This window comes from Anguilla anguilla, chromosome 8 (genome assembly GCF_013347855.1).
Source record: "Anguilla anguilla isolate fAngAng1 chromosome 8, fAngAng1.pri, whole genome shotgun sequence".
NCBI classification, from domain to species: Eukaryota; Metazoa; Chordata; class Actinopteri; order Anguilliformes; family Anguillidae; genus Anguilla; species Anguilla anguilla.
Window position 1 is genome coordinate 49,772,982 of NC_049208.1, and position 23,438 is coordinate 49,796,419.

Here is a 23,438-nt window from a genome sequence, read left to right on the forward strand (position 1 = left end):
GGTGAGCGTGTGTGCGGGTGAAAGTGAGGGGGGAGGGGCGGTGCGTGTCTGGATGTGGGGACGGCGCTCATCGCGAGCCAGTTTGAGGTGAAACGGCACGAGCTCTCACATGAAGAAGAGGATCCTGGGTAAAAAAAAAAAAAAAGCTGTTGGTACCAGGGGTTTTGCTCCATAAATAGCAGGTTGAGATTAGGCTTGCTTTCTCCTGCTCGAACCTGATTCGCAGTGTCATCAGGAGCAGGGCCTCCAGCTCCCGTCCAATCGAATCAGCCCGGAGCAGTTGTCCGGCCTAGGGGGCAGGTCAGCACAGGCTACACTGTGCGCTTGTTGTGAACGTTATTTGTCTGAATGCTGACGTGCGTGCGCAGGATGTGTGTCTCTTTCATTGTGGTTAAAGCTCCGTTAGGCTGTGCCGTGACAAAGCTCCACTGACTTCCACCTGGGATTGGAGCTGGCGACCCCTCCGGGCCCGGAGTCCAGCTGTCTGTCCGCCGCGCCGCGCCCCTTTGTGAACGAGCGTGGGGCTCCGATGCCTCCCCACGCACTCCGCGATTGTAGCGGGCGGGGGCTGAGGCAGAGGATGGGGTGAATGAGTGCGTGAATGAATGAGAAGCCGGATGAATGGAGGAGCGGAGGGGGGGGGAGGGGAGGATGAATATGGAGAAGGAGGGAAGCATCGGGGGAGGGCGAGGGGGATCAACAAAAGTTTGACATAATGAGCTCCAGGGGGGATGAGGTGGGACCGGGGAGGACGTCTGTCATTTTAAATAGAGACATCTGGTAGAGATTGAAGGAGCGTGTTTTTGGTGGTGGTAGTGCTGGTGGGGGGAGGGTGTTGGGGGTAGGGGTGGTGCTGGGTTGAGCTGGAAAAGCTTTGATTGGATTTCACTGTTTCGGTCTTTATTTAGCTGAAATACTGTGTCTGGTTGGCTGCTTTAAATCAAATCATGTTTTTTTTTATTGCACAAAAGGCTGGGAAAAGGCTCACGGTTTATGTGCCGTGAGCACAAAAGGCAACGTGAGCGTGAACAAATCACGTTTGGGCCGTGATCAGCGAGCTGCGTGTGCATGCAGAGCAGTGCTAATCCTTATCGATTATTGGTCCGTAAACAGGGTAATCAGACTTTTTACATGTGAGAGAGAGAGAGAGAGAGAGAGAGAGAGGGAGAGGGAGGGAGAGAGAGATCGGGAGGGAGAGAGAGAGAGAGACACGCTCGCAGAGGGGGAAGGGGAGCTGAGTGGTTGATTCTGGTCGCAGGTCTCGTTGCCAGGAGACAGCGGGACAAGAGATGCTGGGTTGCTAGGCAACCGGCACGATGCGATGGCCAACAGTGTGGAAAAAAAGAAGGGGGGGTTGGGGGTTGGGGGTTGTCATTGTGTGTTTCCTATCATTTTTATACATTACTGCTGTTCCTTGTGATTGCCGCTGATGTGTTAGATGATCTGACCCGTCAATTTGACAGGCAGAGCGACTGTTTATCAGGAGAACGTATCACGTGTGAACGAAAATGAAAATTGAGTGATGGAACACAACAATTATCATAATGTCATCGTGGCTTGGGGGGTGGGGGTTATTGTATTATACAATTTATGTTTCACGGCCGAAAAGAGAAACAGCAAAATAATGACGCAGTTTATCTCCTCTCCCTCTCACTGAGCACCGCCGCCCCCCCCACCCCCCAGCCCGGGGTAGAATGGTCCAGCATGTCTGTGTGTTAGCTTGGGGGAAGGGGGGTTGGCAGAATGAGATTTGATTGGATAATCCAAGGATTTAATATCCCGTAATCCTTGTAAAACCCTTTTGGCATTACTACAGGAGCTGAAATTTACTGGGCGTGCGTGTGCGTGTGTGTGTGTGTGTGTGAGTGTGTGAGTGTGTGCATGTATATGTGTGTGTGTGTGTGTGTTTATGCATGTGTTTGTATGCGTGTGTGTGTGTGTGTGTGCATGTGTATGTGTGTGTGTGTGCGCGTGTATGCGTGTGTGTGTGTGTGTGTGTGTGTGTGTGTGTGTGTGCACGTGTGTGTGAATGTGTGTGTGTCTGTGTGTCTGTCTGTGTGTGTGCGTGTGTGTATGCATGTATGTTTGTGTGTGTGCGTGTGTGTATGCATGTATGTGTGTGTGTGTGCGTGTGTGTATGCATGTATGTGTGTGTGTGTGTGTTCTATGCCATTGATTGTACCCTTATTGGTGCCGTTGTGTCTTTGAGATTGCAAACGCGTTTTTTTCTTAAATCTCTGACGGTTTTTATTTGCGGCGTGCTCAGATTTTCCTGAGAGACAAAGCGAACGAGCGCTGCGGTGGCGAGGATGAAATCAGCGCAGTGAGAAACAGGAAGAGGAAGTGGGCAGCTTGGTTCTGGCCGACGGGGGGGAGGTCAGCGGAGCGAAAGACGAGAGAAGGCGAGGGCGGCTGAGGGGTTGGCCGGGGACAGAGATCGAGAGCGAATTCCCACCCCAAATTCCCTCTCTCTCGGTTAAGGGGATTTATCTCCGCATATGCTTCATTAGACACCCCTCCCTCCACTCTGCCCATCCGCACATCCCTTCCTTTAATCATTCTGTGAGGCACTGTCCCTTTCTCCCTGACCCCTCAGCTCGACATATTCATCTGGAGTTGTATTTTCTCTCACCATTTTTTGAACCGTCCTCCCTCCCCCTCTCTCTTTCTCTCTCGCATTTGATTTTTTCTCTCCTCCATCCCCCACTTCGTGGCTCCCTCCTCACCCAACCACCAATCCCCCCCCTCCCCCCCCCCCCCCCTTCCCACCCCTCCCTCCCTCCCTCCAGCACTCGGCCGTCGCCCTTGGCAACCAACATCCTTGTTTACCTGCCGACGATGCCGTCAGAGGGTTGCCGTGGCGACGGCAGTGCGGGAGGAGGGGTCGGTTGCCGTGCCGACCGGGAGCGCCATTGTCATGGCAGCCTCTGGTTCACACCTGCCGCTTCTCTCTCTCTCTCTCTCTATATTTACCTTTCCAGTCCCTCTGACATTTCAGCGGCATTAATATAGACACCCAGACAGACGGGGGTGAATACGCCCGACTGCTCTGTTACTGCATGTAAATCACGAGTCCACACGTCGAAATGTGAAAACAGGAGAGGGAATCGCTCTAATATTCGACCTCTTCTCTCTCCCGATTTTTGACGCTGAATTTTTCACGAGCGTCTAACCAGTAAACCACAGAATATTTGATTCCACCCCCACCCCACCCCCCCCTTTTCTGCCTCTCCTCTTGTTTTTCTACTCGTCCTGTTCTTCCTCTGGTTTTCTCCTTCCTTCTCTCCTTGTTGTTCCGATAATAGATGAAAGTAGCAGAATCCCCAGATTAGATACAGCACGTAAAACACGTATTCCTTCTTGGCTTTCTTTCCATTGGTTTTGCTGAGGGGAGGCAGGGTGCTTTGTTGGATATTTGTATTTTTAAGACCGTAGTTAGGCTGCATGTTGACTACTGCCGTTCCCACCAGAATGACACTTGTAAATCGGTGGACCTTTCTTGTTCAGCCCGTACTGTGTGTGTGTGTGTGCCTGTGTGCCTGTGTGTGTGTATATGTGCGTGTGTGTGTGTGTAGGTGTGTGTGTGTGTGTGTGTGTGTGTATGTGTGCGTTTGTGTGTATGTGTGTATGTGTGTGTGCCTGTGTGTGTATGTGTGTATGTGTGCGTGTGTGTGTGTGTAGGTGTGTGTGTGTGTGTGTGTGTGTGTATGTGTGCGTTTGTGTGTATGTGTGTATGTCTGTGTGTGTAGGTGTGTGTGTATGTGTGTGTGCCTGTGTGTGTATGTGTGTATGTGTGCGTGTGTGTGTGTGTAGGTGTGTGTGTGTGTGTGTGTGTGTATGTGTGCGTTTGTGTGTATGTGTGTATGTCTGTGTGTGTAGGTGTGTCTGTGTGTGTTTGTGTGTATGTGTGTGTGTGTCTGTGTGTGTATGTGTGTATGTGTGTGTGTGTGTGTGTGTGTGTAGGTGTGTCTGTGTGTGTATGTGTGTATGTGTGTGTGTGTGTGTAGGTGTGTCTGTGTGTGTGTGTGTGTGTGTGTGTCTGTGTGTGTGTGTGTGTGTGTGTGTGTGTTTAGGTGTGTGTGTGTGTGTGTGTGTGTGTGTGTGTGTGTGTGTGTGAGCGAGCGAGTGTATGTCAGCATGTCAGTGTTTTTGCCAGTGACCGTGTGAGTGCACACATAATGGCTCCGGGCCGTGATCAATACCACCGCACAGAGGCCGATTATGACCGATCGATCACGTCCATTGACCGGGCGCTCGCTCAAATCACACCCGCTCCCTAGTTAACGGTTCATTAAGCCACTCTCAACACATGAAAGGTGCTGGCGTCCCTCCCGCGCTCCACCTCTCACTCTCTCTCTCTCTCTCTCTCTCTCTCTCTCAAACATGCACTCACTCTTTCTTTCTCTTTTCTTTCTTTTTCGTACAGTGTGAGTAGCTTGCTCCCGCAGTGGCAGTGACAGAAGGCCAAAGCCTTTCATCCTGAATTCCTCCAGCCTCTCGTCCTCCGCTCCACTTTCTTTACATTTCTCTCTAATACTCCTCCTTTTGTCACCCTGTCCCTGCGTTTATTTCACCTTTCTTTTCTCATTTCTGTCCTCTCTCTCTCTCCATCTTCTTTGGTTTACCCTCTGGTCTAATCCTGTTCCATTCTGCTTAAAGGAACCATTTAGTGAGGAAACAAACAATAAAGGCGATTTCATACGTCCATATTTTAAGATGAGTTGCTGATGTTGCGTAAGTAATGATGAAAATGACTTCCTGTTCTCTATTTCTCCCCCCGTGTCCGTGGGTCTTGGAGAACGGGGCTCTCCGAGTCGGCGCTGAAGAGATTTACGTTTACCCAGAAAGCCTCGCGCCTTGGCGTTCGACGGCAGCGCACAGACGCGCTGGCGATTTATCGTCTTGATCCGAACGGGCGGGTCATTGATAGCTGATGTTTCGCGGGCGGGGAATTGAAGCGGGAGGGTTGGGTCGCTCCATTAATAAAAAGCCTTCAGATCTGTCAGTGTTTTACGCCCGAGTTCTTGTAAAGTCTGTGCCTCGGAGGGGAACGTCCTATGACTAGTATTCATTATCCATATTGGGATGAGTCCGCAGTGATGCTTGGTCATTGTACGTGGGGGCAGGCCAAGTTTCGGCGAGGAGAATGAGTAGAAAGTGAAGGGAGTGCTGTTGGGAGGGGTCTGTGGAAGCCATACCTCACTTCCTGGCTATTCTAAGCACCCAGTGTGCGGCTGAATGATGGAGGGTTGTTCCGGAATTTTCTTTCTTTCCAGTCTGAACGTCTTTGACAGTTTTGAATTGATGTTATGGGAAATGGCTCAAATATGTAAGTTGTGCACTTGAATGTATTACCTCTTCTGGTCTTTCTCTGCCTCACTCCTCTCTCTCTCTCTCTCTCTCTCTCTGTGCTCCTCTCTTTCTGGTTGCTCTCACATGTTCCCTCCTCTCCATTCTAATCCTGTCTTCTTATGTAATCCAGATTAGCTGGCGAGCAAGACTTAATCTCTGGTCCCTCTCAATCCTGAGTGGGTGGAGGGCGGGGCGGGGCGGGGGGGGCGGGTCTGCAGGGGGCGAAGAGGGAAACAAACCACTAAACAGGAAACAACACTGAAAAACAGAAAAAGCAAGAGAGATACGAAAAGGAGGGGAAAGAAGGAGGGAGGGTAGAACAGTGATAGAGGGAGAGAGAGGGGAGGGTGAGAGAGGGAAGGGAGGGTGAGAGACGGAGAGGTGTGTGTGATAGAGAGGGAAGTGTGAGAGAGAGGTGTGAGGGAGATGCAGTAAGTCTATCTTTTGGAGAGAAATGGAAGGTATTTTTAACACAGGCATACAGTTCTTGCTGATATTTGTCAGTGTGTCACAGCTCACACACATTACTGATGAACTCTGACCTGCACTGAAGCACACCCTACAGAAAGGGCTTATTGTACCCAGGCCAGAGGTACAGATAACCCTGTCCTGCTAACCGTGTCCATTTGGGTTTCAGATGAACCGGCCCATCCAGGTGAAACCAGCGGACAGTGAAGGCAGAGGAGGTAACCGCACACACCTGCCCATAACCACACCTCTCCTATAACACACCTGTCCATAACCACACCTGTCCAATAACACACCTGTCCATAACCACACCTCTCCTATAACTCACCTGCCCATAACCACACCTCTCCTATAACTCACCTGCCCATAACCAGACCTCTCCTATAACACACCTGTCCATAACCACACCTCTCCAATAACACACCTGCCCATAACCACACCTCTCTGATAACACACCTGTCCATAACCACACCTGTCCAACAACACACCAGTCCAAAACCACACCTCTCCTATAACACACCTGCCCATAACCACACCTCTCCTATAACACACCTGTCCATAACCACACCTCTTCTATAACACACCTGTCCATAACCACACCCCTCCAATAACACACTTGTCCATAGCCACACCTCTCTGATAACACACCTGTCCATAACCACACCTTTCCCATAGCACACCTGCATACACGCACACACCTTTACAATAATAACATTGTGTATACACACCGCTTTCCAATGATGCACTTGCATATAAAGACACATTTTTCTAATAACTCACATTCAAAGACATCTTCCCGGAATAAACTTGTCCATAAGGACAGTTGTATATAACCACACCTGTTTCACAGTTGTTCACACCTGACAAATAAGGAACATCTAGTGACATCATACCACCAGCACTCACGTCTACGTTAGCATAGAAACATAAATATCTTACCATAACATTTAAATCCTTATGAAACTTTACATCTACTATTGTTCTCTTTACCTAACCCTGAGATAAATCCTCTACATACACACACTGATTCCCATTCACACACCTTTGCACACGCTGGTACCAATTCCCCCTCTTAAGTATTTGACCAGCAGAAACCTTTATCTGGAGCAGAAAGTTCAGTGTGTGAGGCGGAGTCCTGGTATCTTTTGTCATTCAAGCAGCCCCTTTGAGAAATGTGTTTAGTTAACTCTGCCCTCTAGTGGAAATTTATAAACTTGCAGGCTTGTTGTGAAAATGTATTCTGTATAAACATATTATGGATACGTATCTCTGAATTATGTACTACATGAATATTCTTTAAAAGTATAATTCATGTTTCGTATTCAGTTTATATGAATTTTAATGATGTAGGCTTTGTAGCATAATTTCCCAGCCTGTAAATGCACAGGGAAATAATTGTGTGTATGTGTGCATGTGTGCGCGTGTGTGCGTGCGCAGGTGTCTGTGTGTGGGTGTGTGTGTGTGTATGTGTGTGTGCGGGTGTGGGTGTGTGCATGTGTGCATGTATTAATGTGTGAATGAGATTTGCGTACGTCATTTTGTGTGAGTTTGCGAGAATAGCGCATTCAGGCTCCACCCTATATTTTTGTTTAATTTCTCCTTTCACCTCATCCCTTCACCTTCTCCCATTCCCCATTTCCTCCCTGAATCTCTCTCCCCACTTCCTTCCCTCCATGGCCTCCCATCCCTCTCCTCTCTCCTCCTCTCCCCCCATCCCTCTCCTCTCTCCCCCTCTTCCCCTCTCCCCCTCTCCCCCTCAGAAGACCGGAAGCTCTTTGTAGGCATGCTGGGGAAGCAGCAGTCGGACGAGGACGTGAGGAAGATGTTCGAGCCCTTCGGCACCATCGACGAGTGCACGGTGCTGCGGGGGCCCGACGGCACCAGCAAAGGTAGCGCCCGTCAATCAAGCGCCCGATCGACCCCTCCACCAATCAGCCGCCGGAGATTTACTGCAACCGTTCCATCACAACAAGCAATGAAAGCGATTGCAGGATTGCAAAATTGTTGCAAAATTGATCGAGGATGGGCGTTAGCTGTGTAGATTATGAATGCACATGGCCATAAGTTACAGGATAGCACAGAATTAACAGAAAGATAGTTAGAGAAGGTGCACACGTGACTGTCAGGATGCCAGTGCTGATTCGACAACCACTTTCACCAGCTCTGAGACGTAGACGATAACTGAGAAATAAGAGTATAATATAATCTAAATTCAGTTTATAACAAATTTGGTTTTTGCTTTGTGTGTTAGAGATTAGTGTGTTAGTAGTGCTCGGACAATGGCTGATACTACATTGTAATGTTTGAATGGGTGATCAATGGTGCGTTTCATGCTGCGTCATGTGGAACATGATTGATGACGCGTTCTGTGTATCCTGTGGTCCCTGGTTGATGATGCGTTCTGTGTCTCATGTGGTCCCTGGTTGATGATGTATCCCATGGTCCCTGATTGATGATGGGACCACATGTGGTCCCTGGTTGATTATGTGTTGCTTGTCATGCAGACCATGATTGATGATGAGTTCTATGTATCATGTGGTCCCTGGTTGATGATGCGATGTGTTCTTCATGTGGTCCCTGGCTGATGATGCAATGTGTGTCATGCAGACCGTGGTTGATGTATTTGGCTTCACATGGGTCACGGCTGACGATGTTGTGCGGTCGGTGGTTGATGATGGGTTGTGTTCTTCATGCGGTCCCTGGTTGATGATGCGATGTGTTCTTCATGCGGTCCCTGGTTGATGATGCGATGTGTTCTTCATGCGGTCCCTGGTTGATGATGCGATGTGTTCTTCATGCGGTCCCTGGTTGATGATGCGATGTGTTCTTCATGCGGTCCCTGGTTGATGATGCGATGTGTTCTTCATGCGGTCCCTGGTCGATGATGCGATGTGTTCTTCATGCGGTCCCTGGTTGATGATGCGTTGTGTTTGGCAGGCTGCGCGTTTGTGAAGTACCAGAGCCACACTGAGGCGCAGGCCGCCATCAGCTCTCTGCACGGGAGCCGCACCCTGCCGGTGAGCCCCTCCCCCCGCGCGTCGCAGTTTGATGACATCATCCCGATGCTGTCCCTCCCTCTAGCACTGAACTGTATCTAAACTTATGTCCCTTTAAGGTAGTTTTACAGATCTTAGTACATTTCATACTTGAGTTTCTCCACTGTTTCATCGCAGAAACCTCATACCAAAACCGCACCATAATAAACCTGCATATCTCTTTCTGTGGACTGTGTGACTTACTCACTGAAACAGTGCAAGAAATGTGCTTTCAGTTGTGTAGGATAATGCTAATAACACACTCCAATAACACTGCCCCCTCCTCTCTTTTACCCCCTTCCCTCTCTACTGGTCCCTTTTGTACTCTACCCCTCCTCCCCCTGTCTTCATCCCATTCACCCCTCTTCCCCTTCTTCCCTCCATGTTCCCCTGCACCTCCTTCATCTCTCTTTTCATCTGTGGCCTCCTTGCCTTGTCTTTTGCTCTCTTCCTCTCTCTTTGTCGGTCTCTCTCTCCCCTCTCCCACTCTCTCTCTCCCCTCTCCCCCCTCCCTCTCCGTCCGCCCCCCTTCTCTCTCTCCCTGGCCCCCTCTGTCTCTCTTTCCCCCCTGTCCCCCTCTCTCCCCCCCCCCCCTCTCTCCCCACTCCCTTCCCCCCCTGTCTCCCTCCCCCCCTCTCTCTCCCCCTTCCCCCCCCCCCCTCTCTCTCCACCCCTCCCCCCTCTCTCTCTCCCCACCCTCTCCCCCCCCCGCTCTTTCTCTCTCTCTCAGGGGGCCTCCTCCAGTCTGGTGGTGAAGTTCGCGGACACGGAGAAGGAGCGGGGTCTCCGGCGCATGCAGCAGGTGGCCTCCCAGCTGGGGGTCTTCAGCCCCATGACCCTGCACTTCGGGGCGTACAGCGCCTACACGCAGGCCGTGAGTACCCCCGGGGGGGGGGGGGGGGGCGGGGGCGGGGTCAGAGGGTCACAGTCCCACCGTCCCGTGTGCTGAGCCAGGTGCAGCCGCAGTAGTACCCGCTCACCCTGGATCGGTTCCTGGACTCAAGCTCTTCACGCGCAGCGCTCTGGCGGAGGGGCGGGCGAGCCCATCTTCTGCCAGGCGCTGGGGCCAGAAAAAATTTACGGTCGTGCTGATTCATGCATATTTCAGTCCACGCTAACTGGCACACTTCGGGTGCACTGGGATAGCCGTAGCGTAGCAGCTCAGCGCAGCTCTAAGTGTTTCACGGTGTCCCACTTAAAACCCTTAAACGAGGAAATAGTCTTGAGTGGCCGTCATTCCAGCCGCAGCCGTCGAGCTTTCGGTTGGCTGATTGAGGAGGTGGAGTTACTCAGTGTTCCTTGGAAACGGTTCGTTGGAAACAGTTGCATCCTTTCGCTTCCAATTACATCATCTGTAACCGCGGTGACTCAAGCGCCGAGGAAACGGATGCGGACCATAATAACTCCTGTCTGTCTGCCTCCTCCTCCTCCTCCTCCTCTCCGTCTCTCTCCGTTTGTCTCCCCCCCGCCCCCCCCGTCTCTCTCCGTTCCGTTCGCCCCGCAGCTGGTCCAGCAGCAAGCTCTGGTCGCTCAGTCCGCGTACCTGTCTCCCGTGGCGACGGTCGCCGCGGTGCAGCTGCAGCAAATGGCTGCCATCAACGCCAACGGCATCATCGCCACGCCCATCACGTCCATCGCCCCCTCCTCGGGTAACAGTTCGGAGCTTACCAACCCCCCCCCCCCGCCCCCCCATCTGCCGATTTTGGGAAAGGCTTGTCTCCCGTCGTCTCCGTCTCTGTTTCCGGGCCCTCTTGTCTGATTGGTCCTCTTTTGCAGGTACGAACACGCCCCCCGCCCTCGCGGCCACGCCCGTTCCCGCCCTGCCTCCACCGATTGGAGTCAACGGCTACAGTCAGTTGCCGGCTACGGCCAATGGGCAGCCGGCTTCTGAGACGCTGTACACCAATGGGGTTCACCCGTACCCTGGTGAGGACCTCTTGTATCAGGCATTTTTTTAAAAAATATATAATTGGTCCAGGATCCTGACCAGGAGAGGCTGGTATAGATAATTGATGGTTGTATGGATATAATTAGTTATACTTTCCTTCCTCCTCATTATGACTGCGTACAGTTAAACATACTACTGTGCAGGTACTAAAAATGATCCTAATGGGTTTAACGGCAATGATCTTCACTACAAGCATAGCATGTTTCTTGATACTATTAATTCATAGCTAAGAAATTTGCTATTTTAATTAATAAAGGACTGTTTTTTCACATTGCACACCATGTGTTTTTTCTTGATTTCCCTCTTTTTCCCTTCCTCCCTCCCCGCCTCTTTCTCTCTCAATCTCTTTCCCATTCTCTCACCTTCCCTCCCTCCCTCCTCACTTCTCTCTCTCTCCTTCCCTCCCTCCTCACCTCTCTCTATGTCACTCCCTTCCTCCTCACCTCTCTCTCTCAATCCTTCCCTCCCTCCTCGCCTCTCTCTCTCTCTCTCTCTCACTCCCTCTCTGGCTCTCTCTCTATCTCCCTCGCCTCTCTCTCAGCCCAGAGTCCTGTGGCAGCTTTGGATCCTTTACAGCAGGCATATGCAGGCATGCAGCACTACACAGGTAAGGACCAGTGCTCTGTTACAGTGTGTGTGTGTGTGTGTTTGTGTGCATGTGTTTGTGTGCACCTGTGTAATTGTGTGTGTGCGCGTGTGTGTGATTGTGTGTGTGTGCGTGATTGTGTGTGTGATTGTGTGTGTCTGTGTGTCTATGTGCGTGCATGTGTGTGTGTGTGTGTGTATCTGTGTGCGATTGTGTGTATGTGGGTGTATGTATGTTTGCGTTTTTGTGTGTGCATATGAGTGTGATTGTGTGTGTGTCTGTGTGTGCGTGCGGGTGATTGTTTGTATGTGTGTGTATGTATGTCTGCATATGTGTGTGCGCACGTGAGTGTATGTACGTCACTTTGGATAAAGGTGTCTGCCAAATAAATGTAATGTAATATAATTTAATGTATGTGTGTGTGTCTTTATGCATTTCAAAAGCTCAAATTAAATGTGTCTCTACATGTCTCCCTCACACCCACCAGCGGCGTATCCAGCTGCTTATGGATTGGTTGGCCAGCCTTTTCCACAGCAACACACCCTGGTTGCTCAGCAACACCAGCAGCCCCAGCAACAACAACAGCGGGAAGGTGATGCTACTTCCTGTGCCTGACGTGCCAGTCGGCTTCCTCTCTTTCGCCATCTCGCCTTTTCTTTTATAGCCTTTCTCTTCAGCCATTTTCTCAGTTGTTTCTTTTGTCTTTTCTACCCTTTCCAAATCACTTTCTCCCCTTACCCTTTCACTCGCTTCAAACAAGCCGTTCCCTCCTTCCGTCTCTAAATGTCAGTTCACGCCCGGCATCAGAATGCGTCTCCACACGCGTCTCGAGCGACCACTTGTGATCGGATCTCACTTCCCCGCTCGATATGCAAATGAACACGTACATCGTTTCCGTTTGCAAAGACCGAATGCGTTGTTGTTGTTTTTATTCTGTCCCTACAGAATGACCTTGTTGTTTGAGTCCTTGGCTTTTCTGAAAGCAGTCTTGGGGTGTTTGATTTTAGTGTTGGCACTGCTGCCATGATCGACTGTAACCATCCCCCTCCATCTTTTTTCGAAAATCTCCTCATAAATCGCCTGGTTGCGATAAGAATCATCCAGTTTCCGTTGTACTGACTCTTCGGCCCGGACAGAAATCGGACAGCGTGTTCCGTGTGTACTCCGTCCACGAGAATCCATTTTGCCTGTTGCTATGGCTTCTCCTTGTTGTTTCGCACTTATATGTAAGTATATAGTATTAGTATATACATATACTAATATGACGCCGTTGGTGCGCGAATGACGGAGTGTAGCACAGTGGGTAAGGAACTGGGCTTGTAACCGAAAGGTCGCAGGTTCGATTCCCGGGTAGGACACTTCCGTTGTACCCTTGAGCAAGGTACTTAACCGAAATTGCTTCAGTATATATCCAGCTGTATAAATGGATACAATGTAAAATGCTATGTAAAAAGTTGTGTAAGTCGCTCTGGATAAGAGCGTCTGCTAAATGCCTGTAATGTAATGTAATGAGTGCGTACTTCCGCTGACGCAGAGGACGTCAGGTGACTAGGCGGTCCTTCACTGTGGCCCAGGGCGCATTCGTGTACCCGCTGCTAAAAGAATGTGGCCATATGTGACCCAGACCACCTCCGAATGTGGTCTGAGCGATCGGGTCTCAGTGCGTCCTCGGCGTGCCTCGGGTGCGTTCGCGCCTGTTGCTGGAGCTGTCCGCTTGTGATGGGGTCAGCCGAGGGCGCATTATGATGCCAGGCCTGAACAGGGCCTGAGTCTCACTCCGTAGTCCTCCACTCCTCCAGCCCCTCCTGTCCTCTGTGAGCGCAGCCTCGGGGCCTGACAGTGCTCTCTGACCCAAGGGTGTGTGTGTGTGTCCAGGGCCTTATGGTGCTCTGACTGGAGGGTGTGTGTGTGTGTCCCCAGGGCCTTATGGTGCTCTGACTGGAGGGTGTGTGTGTGTCCCCAGGGCCTTATGGTGCTCTGACTGGAGGGTGTGTGTGTGTGTCCCCAGTGCCTTATGATGCTCTGACTGGAGGGTGTGTGTGTGTGTCCCCAGTGCCTTATGTTGCTCTGACTGAAGGGTGTGTGTGTCCCCAGGGCCTTATGGTGCTCTGACTGGAGGGTGTGTGTGTGTCCCCAGGGCCTTATGGTGCTCTGACTGGAGGGTGTGTGTGTGTGTCCCCAGTGCCTTATGATGCTCTGACTGGAGGGTGTGTGTGTGTGTCCCCAGTGCCTTATGTTGCTCTGACTGAAGGGTGTGTGTGTCCCCAGGGCCTTATGGTGCTCTGACTGGAGGGTGTGTGTGTGTCCCCAGGGCCTTATGGTGCTCTGACCGAAGGGTGTGTGTGTGTGTCCAGGGCCTTATGGTGCTCTCTGACCGGAGGGTGTGTGTGTGTCCCCAGGGCCTTATGGTGCTCTCTGACTGAAGGGTGTGTGTGTGTGTCCCTAGGTCCTGAGGGCTGCAACATCTTCATCTACCACCTGCCCCAGGAGTTCACCGACTCCGAGATGCTCCAGATGTTCCTGCCCTTCGGCAACGTCATCTCCGCCAAGGTCTTCGTCGACCGCGCCACCAACCAGAGCAAGTGCTTCGGTGAGAGCGGAGAAGGGGGAGAGAGGGAGGAGAGGACGGGTAGCATGGCGCCCCTAGGGGGAGCTCCAGAGCAGCTGCCCTCCAGCGCAGGGCTGCCTGTTCTCTGCTTGTTCATCCGTGACAGCACCCTGCTGTGCAGGATAGGGTCAGCGGTGTCTGTGACTGGGTCAATGCAAGGCTACCCAACTACGTGTCCTGTAGGCCCCAATCCTAGCAAACCGCACCTTATTCAATAACAAAGCAAGGTATCTCCTTGATCAGGTAATTCGTAGAATCAGGTGTGCCAAGTTAGGGTTGAAATGAAAACCTACATGATTGTCAGATCTCCAGGAACAGGGTTGGGCAGCCCTGCTCTAGCTGTTGAACGAGGTGTGCTTTGTTAGGGTTGAAATGAAAACCTACATGATTGTCAGATCTCCAGGAACAGGGTTGGCCAGCACCGATTAAATACTTCATGTCAAATTCATGCCACGAGAATGATGTGTCCTATTTTCAGTGGGAGAATGAACATTGTCATGGTGGTGATGTCATTTAGGATATGACTTTTGATGCATGCAGATAGTTTCAATGGAAAAGCAAACTAAATGCAAGATATGCCCCTTCATCGCTGAAAATTAATTAGTTGCTTTTCATTGCATCGAGGTTACCTGATTGGTTATCATGTCTGGTGTTCACACGGGCCAATATTCCAAGGACGGGGTGTTCTTATTTACTTCTTCACAGAGCTGGATAGCCTTTTTATTGCTTTGAGTGAACTCTGCCTCTTCAGATAACACTTTAAAGGATAGTGTTTTGGTGGGGGGGTGTTTGTCTTGACTGTTTGTTTTTATTTTTTAATTTGAGGATGTACGGTAGCACACTCATTTTCATTATTTATCTTCAGCTGGACTGTAGTCATTACATCCCATAATACTCCCCCCCCCCCGTGGCGCGCGGTTTCCCCGCTCCCCAGGCTCGGTGGCCTTCCTCCGCTGGGGGGCGAAATGGCTGAGAGTTTGAGCTCAGATGCCTTATCTTTATCCCAGAAAACCCGCTCACGTTTGCTGATGCACTCTGGGCACTGGGAAGACATTAATGAGACAGCCTTTTCCTTTCAATTTAATTCAGGTAGCTACGCTACTTGCTTTCTCCCCGTATCACTATTATTATTTTTTTTTGTCGGTCGGTGTGCTTTTAACCGAAGCTGGCTTCCTCGCTCGACGAGGAGCGTGAACACGAGCTGCAGACGACTGCAGACTGCGGCTTGCTAATGACACGGGGAATTACAGAAAGCATCGTGAGTCATACGCTTCCAGTAGTCATTATGCACCCGTTTAAGAAATGACGTTCCTCCACGGACAATTTCACGCACCGTCGTGACATGAAACCCCCAGGATTAGCTGCTGAGACTTAACCCTTAACACCGAGCTGCAACGCGAGCCTGACCTGCCGCCATTAGCTCATTTAGGGCGGCGGCGGCGAGCTAAGTAGCTTACACTGGGTGATTTACATCACTCTCGAACCAGCTAGTCGGCTAGAATACATTCAGGGAAAATGAACACATAAGCTGGTGGCAATGTGTGCTGATTGGGGGTTCCAAAAAGGAGGGAATGTAGCCAGGTGCCTGGCTACATTTTTAATAAGGAGTGGGTCACAGGAAACGCATTCGCTCGCTGGCGGGGGGGGGGTCCGGGGGGGGCAGGTGGGGGGAGGGGTCGGAAAGTTCTGGAACCCCCCGTTCTGAGGCGTTCCCCCTCTCCGCCCCCGTGTCTTCTCCAGGCTTCGTGAGCTTCGACAACCCCGCCAGCGCGCAGACGGCCATCCAGGCCATGAACGGCTTCCAGATCGGCATGAAGCGCCTGAAGGTGCAGCTGAAGAGGCCCAAGGACGCCAACCGGCCCTACTGAGGCGCCTGGGAAAGACAGGGACAGGTGAGGACGAGAGGAGGGGACGGAGAGAGGGAGGGAGGGAGGGAGGGAGAGGTGCAGATTACGTGGGGATAGGTACGGAGGAAAGGGACAGGAATGCTTTTTTTTTTTATATGTCACAGTCAGGTCTCCATTTGCATGTTTGTTTATGTATTTATTTCTTTTTTTATGGTCCGATTCCATTGTCCTTTATCGCCCCGAACTACGAGCTCAGACAGGAAGTCGTGTGAAAGGTGCTGAAGAGGCAGTGTCTCGACTCGATTGCGAATGAACAGAAAGTGTTGGCATCAGTACAGGAAGTCGACTTTTTTTAATCTCAAAATGAATTGAAAGGTATTAGCTTAAACTGAAAATGTTCTGTTTACTTTTTGAGTAAAACCCTTTGGTTGCAACGGGACGTTAGCTTGTGAGCCTGGTAGCTGAACCTCATAGATTTTTGGGTTATTAAAACACAATTTCAATTTACACTGTGCCAAGTACAGTTCATAGACACTGTGTAAATGAAGGCCTGACTGTATTTTGGTGAGACATAATGACTGAATTTGTCAGGAATAAAGCAGTGTATTAGCAGGAGTGAGGCCTATTGGACCTATCACTGAGAACTGGGTAAGCTCACTGGTTAAAGTTAGAAATATTAAGTGATGAAATTGAGGAAGCTGACTGCAGCTAAAAGCATAACTTATAGCTGATATTTAATTATTGCAAATTCAATAGCTGAAATATTTAACATTTTATAATACAGAAAAAATAAATAAAGAACTGTAATCATTTTTTTACTTTTTATTTTTATTTTTGTGCTGTTTGTATTTATTTTCCCGAAACCAACAAACCACATCCAAGACCCTCCTGTCCAATCATAAATCGCGGAGACTACGTCGCTATGGCTACGGTCTCCTAGTGACCAATAAAGCCCCGCCCCCTTCCTGTCACATCGTTGTAAGTTGATTGGCCTGTCTTGGTTGCCGTTGGCGATTGCCTGTGTTTGGGTTGCCGTGGCGATTGCCTGTGTTGGTTGCCATTAGCGATTTTGTTTTTGGCCATTGCCTCGAGCCACCGGTCATGCGCTCAACTGCATGGCGAGTTGCCGTGGCGACCGTGGATTGTGTTTGGTGCATTGTGAGTTCTTTTATTTTGTATATCTTTGCGTACACTGATCAATAACTCTCACTCTGAGATTCCATCAAGATATGGTACAATTGCTATAATTATAAATATTTTAATATTTTACTCTTTTTAATGAGTTATGACTCTCATTATTGATATTTTTATCACTATATTTACAAATGTTTCCGGTGGTTTTGTTTTTGATCAGTTTCCCTAGTGTTTTGTTGTCATTAATATCATTACAATTATACAATTTTATATTTAGTTTTGGAGTGAATTGGTGTGTGTGGTGTGTGCATGTGTACGTGAGCCTGTGTGTGTGTGTGTGTGTGTGTGTGTGTGAGCCTGTGTGTGTATGTGTGTGTGTGTGTGTGTGTGTGTGTATGTGTGTATGTGAGCATGTGTGTGTGTATGTGTGTGTGTGTGTGTGTGTGTGAGCCTGTGTGTGTGTATGTGTGTGTGTATGTGTGTGTGAGCCTGTGTGTGTGTGTATGTGTGTACGTGAGCCTGTGTGTGTATGTCTGTGTGTGTGCGTGTATGTGTGTGTGTGTGTGTTTGTGTGTGCGTGTGAGCCTGTGTGTGTATGTCTGTGTGAGTGAGTGTGTGTATGTGTGTGTGTGTGAGCCTGTGTGTGTGTGTGTGTGTGTGTGTGTATGTGTGTTTGTGTGTGCGTGTGAGCCTGTGTGTGTATGTCTGTGTGAGCGAGTGTGTGTATGTGTGTGTGTGTGAGCCTGTGTGTGTGTGAGTGTGTGTGTGTGTATGTGTGTGTGTGAGTGTGTGTGTGTGTGAGCCTGTGTGTATGTGTGTGTGTGTGTGAGCCTGTGTGTGTATGTGTATGTGAGTGTGTGTGAGTGTGTGTGTGTGTGTGAGCCTGTGTGTGTGTGTGTGTGTGTGTGTGTGAGCCTGTGTGTGTATGTCTGTGTGAGCGAGTGTGTGTATGTGTGTGTGTGTGTGTGAGCCTGTGTGTGTGTGTGGGTGTGTGTATGTGTCTATGTGTGTGTGTGAGTGTGTGAGCCTGTGTGTGTGTGTGTGTGTGTGTGTGTGTGAGCCTGTGTGTGTGTGTATGTGTGTGTGTGAGTGTGTGTGTGTGTGAGCCTGTGTGTGTGTGTGTGTGTGTGTGTGTGTGTGAGCCTGTGAGTGTGTGTGTGTGTGTGTGTGTGTGAGTGTGTGTGTGTGTGAGCCTGTGTGTGTGTGTGTGTGAGCCTGTGTGTGTGTGTGTGTGTGTGAGCCTGTGTGTGTGTGTGAGTGTGTGTGTGTGAACCTGTGTGTGTGTGTGAGTGTGTGTGTGAGTGTGTGTATGTGTGTATGTGTGTGTGTGAGTGTGTGTATGTGTGTATGTCTGTGTGTGTGTGTGTGTGAGAGTGAATGAGAGTGAAGAGTGTACACCAGGGCATTTATTCCATAAGTCAGGCCAGGACTCTCACACTACGGTGCCTGACAGAGACCAGTCACAACCAGTTTGTGTCTAATCCGCTGTGAGCGGAGCGGAGCACGGTTCTGTGAGGACTTCTGTGCTTCTGACCCGTGTCGCCGTGGGAACTGCGGAAACCCAGAGCGGACCAGAGCTCCGGCCCACGCCACGCTCAGAACCAGCTGAGCGCCAGCCCGGCACTGACCGCCAGCCGCGTGCGGCGGCCAGGGTTAGCCTGGAGCCGCGGGGGGGCTAATAAACTGAACAGAGGTGGACTTGGAATGAACCGTGTCGGTCTATGAATAATTCATGGGCCTACTTCAATTATCTCGGGCCCATCCATTTTCATCAGAAGTGCCATTGCCCTTCTGAACTGAAAGACTACACCCACATTACGCGATTGGCTGAGCTGGGTGGGTGGAGCTCTGTTGCTCTGGGGCTGCACAGGATCTGTGAATTGTGTTGGGAGGAGCATAGAGTGCCTTGGTGTTTTTGATTGGTCCTTCTTTTCTGTCTTACTCCCTTCCCGTAGCTTCTATTCACTTTCACCTTCTCCCTTACTTCCTTAGCCTGTGTTTTGAGGTAATGGTTTGTGGATGTGGTGGTGACTCACAGTGCCTTGTACTGATGAACAGCCTCCCTCTCCAGGAATTCTGGGTATCTCAGACAAAAACAAACATCCAGGCTGTACTGTACTCGTGTACACAATGAACAGTTATGTTCTTCCGCACAATATAGCTTATTTACTTTTTGCTATTTTTAAATTAATGCAACCTTTTAAAAGGTGCCAAGGAAGGCTATGGGGAATATTCTACTGAACAATGTCCCTGAGGTTATTTTTTCTGAGAACAGCCCTAGTTGCCTCTTTTTAGTACTGCCGCTCTGGATAAACAAGTTCAAATACAATAATACGTGACGTTTGCTGCTCAAAATGTTGCCCAGAATTCCTGTATTGCCAGAGAGTGGTGCATGTTGGGAATCTGTTTGCCTGCCCAAAACAAAGGAATAGATATCTTATTCCAGATACACACACACATACATACACAAATACGCACAAACAACTGCACACACAGAAACACACGTTCACAAATAAGTGCACACACACACACACACACACACAAAACACACACGCACACACACACACAAACAAACAATTGCACACATATAAACACGCACATGCACACACCTGTCAGGCCACTTTCACTGTACCAATAGCATGGACTCTTTGTGCACATAGACCCACACAAAGAGCACATCTGTTGAAAGAGCCAATTCATCCATTGTCTGGGTTAAGACAATGGGAGAGTAATAATTAGGCTTGCAGCAGATCGACCGCAATAGGGAAGTGGAGAGGAAGAGAATGCACGCCACATTCGTAAACGCACGCGAGTTCAGTCCCTCTGAATCCAAAACTTCATATATGAACAGCAGTGGGCTACCTGAATTGACTTTAGCTGGGGCTTAACCTCAAGTTCGGATCACTGCTCTACTGAACCTCGTTCGAATTGGAATAGTTTCTCCTGACGATTAAGGAGCAGCCATTCTGGTTCTAATAGTACAGAGTTTGGTGGCCCAGTGATCAAAACTCAAGTTTTAAACCCCGGCAATGGTAACCTAGTCAGTGGCAAGATCTCGAAGACTGCATACAGACGTTCATTAAGTGAGGACTTGCTGTACATTATTGTTTCAGATGAATTTAATTAATATTGATAAGCTCTGTACACATGGCTTTATAAAATATTCATATGTGCTTCTCTGAATAGCACATGATACCCACCTTTGCTGGGTACAGTACAGCGTTAATTTGAGCCTATTTCTGCTTGACATTTATGGTTTATTAATGCATGCTCAGTCAGGCAGAATACTTAAGCTTAGAACTGCCACTCTGACTGGACTGATATTGACACGTCAGTGTGGGATATGTTCTAGACTCTGAGCCAGCCAGGTACAGTCCTTACTCACGTTTCACTGTCCAATGACTAAAGGCACCGCCATTTTCAGTCCAACCTGTGTCTTCCTCTCTTTGGTCCACCTCACCTAAGAACCAACTGAGGCACATCTTCAGCTACAGATACACGCCAAACGGCATCCAATCGTATTTTCAGTCCAAAAATGAAATGACACAGATTTCAACCAGGCTACTCTTCAGCAGCTTAGTACAGAGCAGTGCTAGCGCTTAATACAGAACAGCACTAGCGCTTAGTACAGAGCAGCACTAGCGCTTAGTACAGAGCTGCACTAGCGCTTAATACAGAGCAGCACTAGCGCTTAGTACAGAGCTGCACTAGCGCTTAATACAGAGCAACACTAGCGCTTAATACAGAGCAGCACTAGCGCTTAGTACAGAGCAGCACTAGCGCTTAATACAGAGCAGCACTAGCGCTTAGTACAGAGCAGCACTATCGCTTAATACAGAGCAGCACTAGCGCTTAGTACAGAGCAGCACTAGCGCTTAGTACAGAGCAGCACTAGCGCTTAGTACAGAGCAGCACTAACGCTTAATACAGAGCAGCACTAGCGGTACAGAGCAGCACTAGCGCTTAGTACAGAGCAGCACTAGCGCTTAGTACAGAGCAGCACTAGCGCTTAGTACAGAGCAGCACTAGCGCTTAGTACAGAGCAGCACTAGCGCTTAGTACAGAGCAGCACTAGCGGTACAGAGCAGCACTAGCGCTTAGTACAGAGCAGCACTAGCGCTTAGTACAGAGCAGCACTAGCGCTTAATACAGAGCAGCACTAGCGCTTAGTACAGAGCAGCACTAGCGCTTAGTACAGAGCAGCACTAGCGCTTAATACAGAGCAGCACTAGCGCTTAGTACAGAGCAGCACTAGCGCTTAGTACAGAGCAGCACTATCGCTTAATACAGAGCAGCACTAGCGTTTAGTACAGAGCAGCACTAGCGCTTAATACAGAGCAGCACTAGCGCTTAATACAGAGCAGCACTAGCGCTTAGTACAGAGCAGCACTAGCGCTTAGTACAGAGCAGCACTAGCGCTTAGTACAGAGCAGCACTAGCGCTTAGTACAGAGCAGCACTAGCGGTACAGAGCAGCACTAGCGCTTAGTACAGAGCAGCACTAGCGGTTAATACGGAGCATTAGTCATGCTATGCTTCAATTTACAACATGAGACGCTGTGCATCTGCAGGAAGTCCAAGTCGTTGCACCCCAGTAAACTGACAAGATCAAACATCTGTGCTGATTAGCAGACCGATTCTCTCAGCGCAGGAGCGGTTTTTGCATATGAGCTTTGCGCGTCGTTATCAGGGGAAGAGCCAAAGACACAGAGTGCGACCAAGGGTGCGAAGAGACAATGTGACAATCATCGGAGCACGTTGGCGGTTGTCTAAGTAACACGTTTCTCTCCTTTTCTGTCTCTCTTCCACAGGCGGAACTTATGAGGGGGTGCAGTGAAGAACTCACTGGGGAGTCCGTGCTCTGACTTGCTGTTAACGCTTAGCGTACAAGTGCACTGGCCATATAATGACACAATCACACCGTACGAGTCAAATCACAAATATTAATAAGTGTGTACTGACTCAATGCAGTCAATGCGTATGCAGTAACAAATCAATACATATTTTCGAGATTCTCTCTCTCTCTCTCTCTCTCTCTCTCTCTCACACACACACACACACGGCTGTACATGCTAAAGTCAACCACACAAAAACATATCAATTTACTTGCCTAGAAAAAAAAAATTGGTTTGATTCATGCGCTTAGTTAGTTGTACGAGGTGTAATAAGTTGTGGAGAAAGAATGCAGCGAAATTGGGCTGGAGATAAGACAGTACGGATTGAAAAGTGGAATAACGAATTATAATGTATTACTGCTTTTGGTCTATCATGTTGTGAGTTAGCATCTCTACCTATAAAGAAAAGAAAAAAGAAATGAACTACTTAAAAAGACTTCAAGAAAAAAGAAGACACTTCTAACTGTAAATAATTTAGTTTACGAAAATAAGTTTAAAAAACAACAAAAAATGCTAAATAAACATTATTATTATTATTATTATTATTATTATTATTATTATTAGAGTATAGTATTAAGGTTTAGGAAATGGGTTGAAAAAGCAACAAATATCAAATTGCAATGTAGATTTTTTAGCTGTTGGTATGTTGTGGGAGGGCAGAAATTGGGGGAATTTTAATATTTGAAATATTTTTATTTGCTAATTTATTTATTAATAAGGGAAAGGGGCAATTTTTATTTAAGATTTTTTAGAGAATCGATTTCTGGGGTCTGTACATTTCAGACTTTAATTGAAAAATTATAAGTATGAATTAATCATTATACTGATTGATATTTCTTATTTATGAATTGATGTTTTTGATCCTCTCTTTTTAAGTTAAAATAAAAAAAACATGAACATTAATTTGAATGGCCTTTGGAATTCATTACATTATTGGTGTGTGTGTGTATGTGTGTGTGTGTGGGCGACGTGCTTGCTGATCTCATGATATGCGGGAGTCATACATGTGCATCTAATATTAGTTGGAACAAAAATGTGACATTGAACGAAAGCACCATTCAGCCGCTCAAATACACAAAAGCGATTCCTATGGCGCACGTCGGCCAGCAGAGGGGGTACCATGACCGATGTCGGGGAGCAGTTTTTTTTTTTTTTAAACTTCGATTGCATGAAGTTTGTGTTTATTGGAGAATTATTGAACATTCGACTGATATGTGTTTCGGAGTGCAGCAGTGGAATATGTTAATGTATAAACTGTTTGTTCACGGGGATCCGTTCAGATCAGGCGCCGACCAGGCACGCTGATTATAATTTCATTTGGATGGACTGACAGAGGAGGGATCGATGAATTGACAAACGCAACCTTGTACTGTAACGATTGATATACAATTTATAAAAGGGGCAAGTCGGCCTTCGGGAATGGCCGGAAACACTTGTAGCAGTTCCCGCGTGCCCGTCCCGCCTTATACATTATCCAGTATTTAGAGATGACTGTACCACTGCGCGGCGCGCGCGCACATGAGGAGCAGCTACAGTATACAGATCTCATAGTTTTAGAGACCTCGC

At 48.8% G+C, this 23,438-nt stretch overlaps 1 protein-coding gene across 4 annotated transcripts in view; it reads left to right on the forward strand.

The window, feature by feature from the left end:
• Positions 1–22,775, forward strand: part of LOC118233705 (CUGBP Elav-like family member 3) — a 31,198-nt gene extending 8,423 nt beyond the window's left edge. The window contains exons 4-15 of one of the 4 annotated variants that reach the window (XR_004766550.1): positions 5,990–6,038; positions 7,581–7,709; positions 8,758–8,837; positions 9,586–9,729; positions 10,360–10,504; positions 10,632–10,781; positions 11,345–11,410; positions 11,877–11,981; positions 13,836–13,979; positions 15,738–15,889; positions 16,727–16,822; positions 21,789–22,775. Coding sequence is in view for 3 of the 4 variants with exons in the window: in XM_035429581.1 (XP_035285472.1) it covers positions 5,990–6,038; positions 7,581–7,709; positions 8,758–8,837; positions 9,586–9,729; positions 10,360–10,504; positions 10,632–10,781; positions 11,345–11,410; positions 11,877–11,981; positions 13,836–13,979; positions 15,738–15,865 (1,140 nt within the window). In the remaining variant the exon portion in view is untranslated. The remainder of the gene's footprint in view (positions 1–5,989; positions 6,039–7,580; positions 7,710–8,757; positions 8,838–9,585; positions 9,730–10,359; positions 10,505–10,631; positions 10,782–11,344; positions 11,411–11,876; positions 11,982–13,835; positions 13,980–15,737; positions 15,890–16,726; positions 16,823–21,788) is intronic. The other 3 variants (XM_035429581.1, XM_035429582.1, XM_035429583.1) reach the window with 3 other exon arrangements.
• Positions 22,776–23,438: the final 663 nt, after the last annotated feature.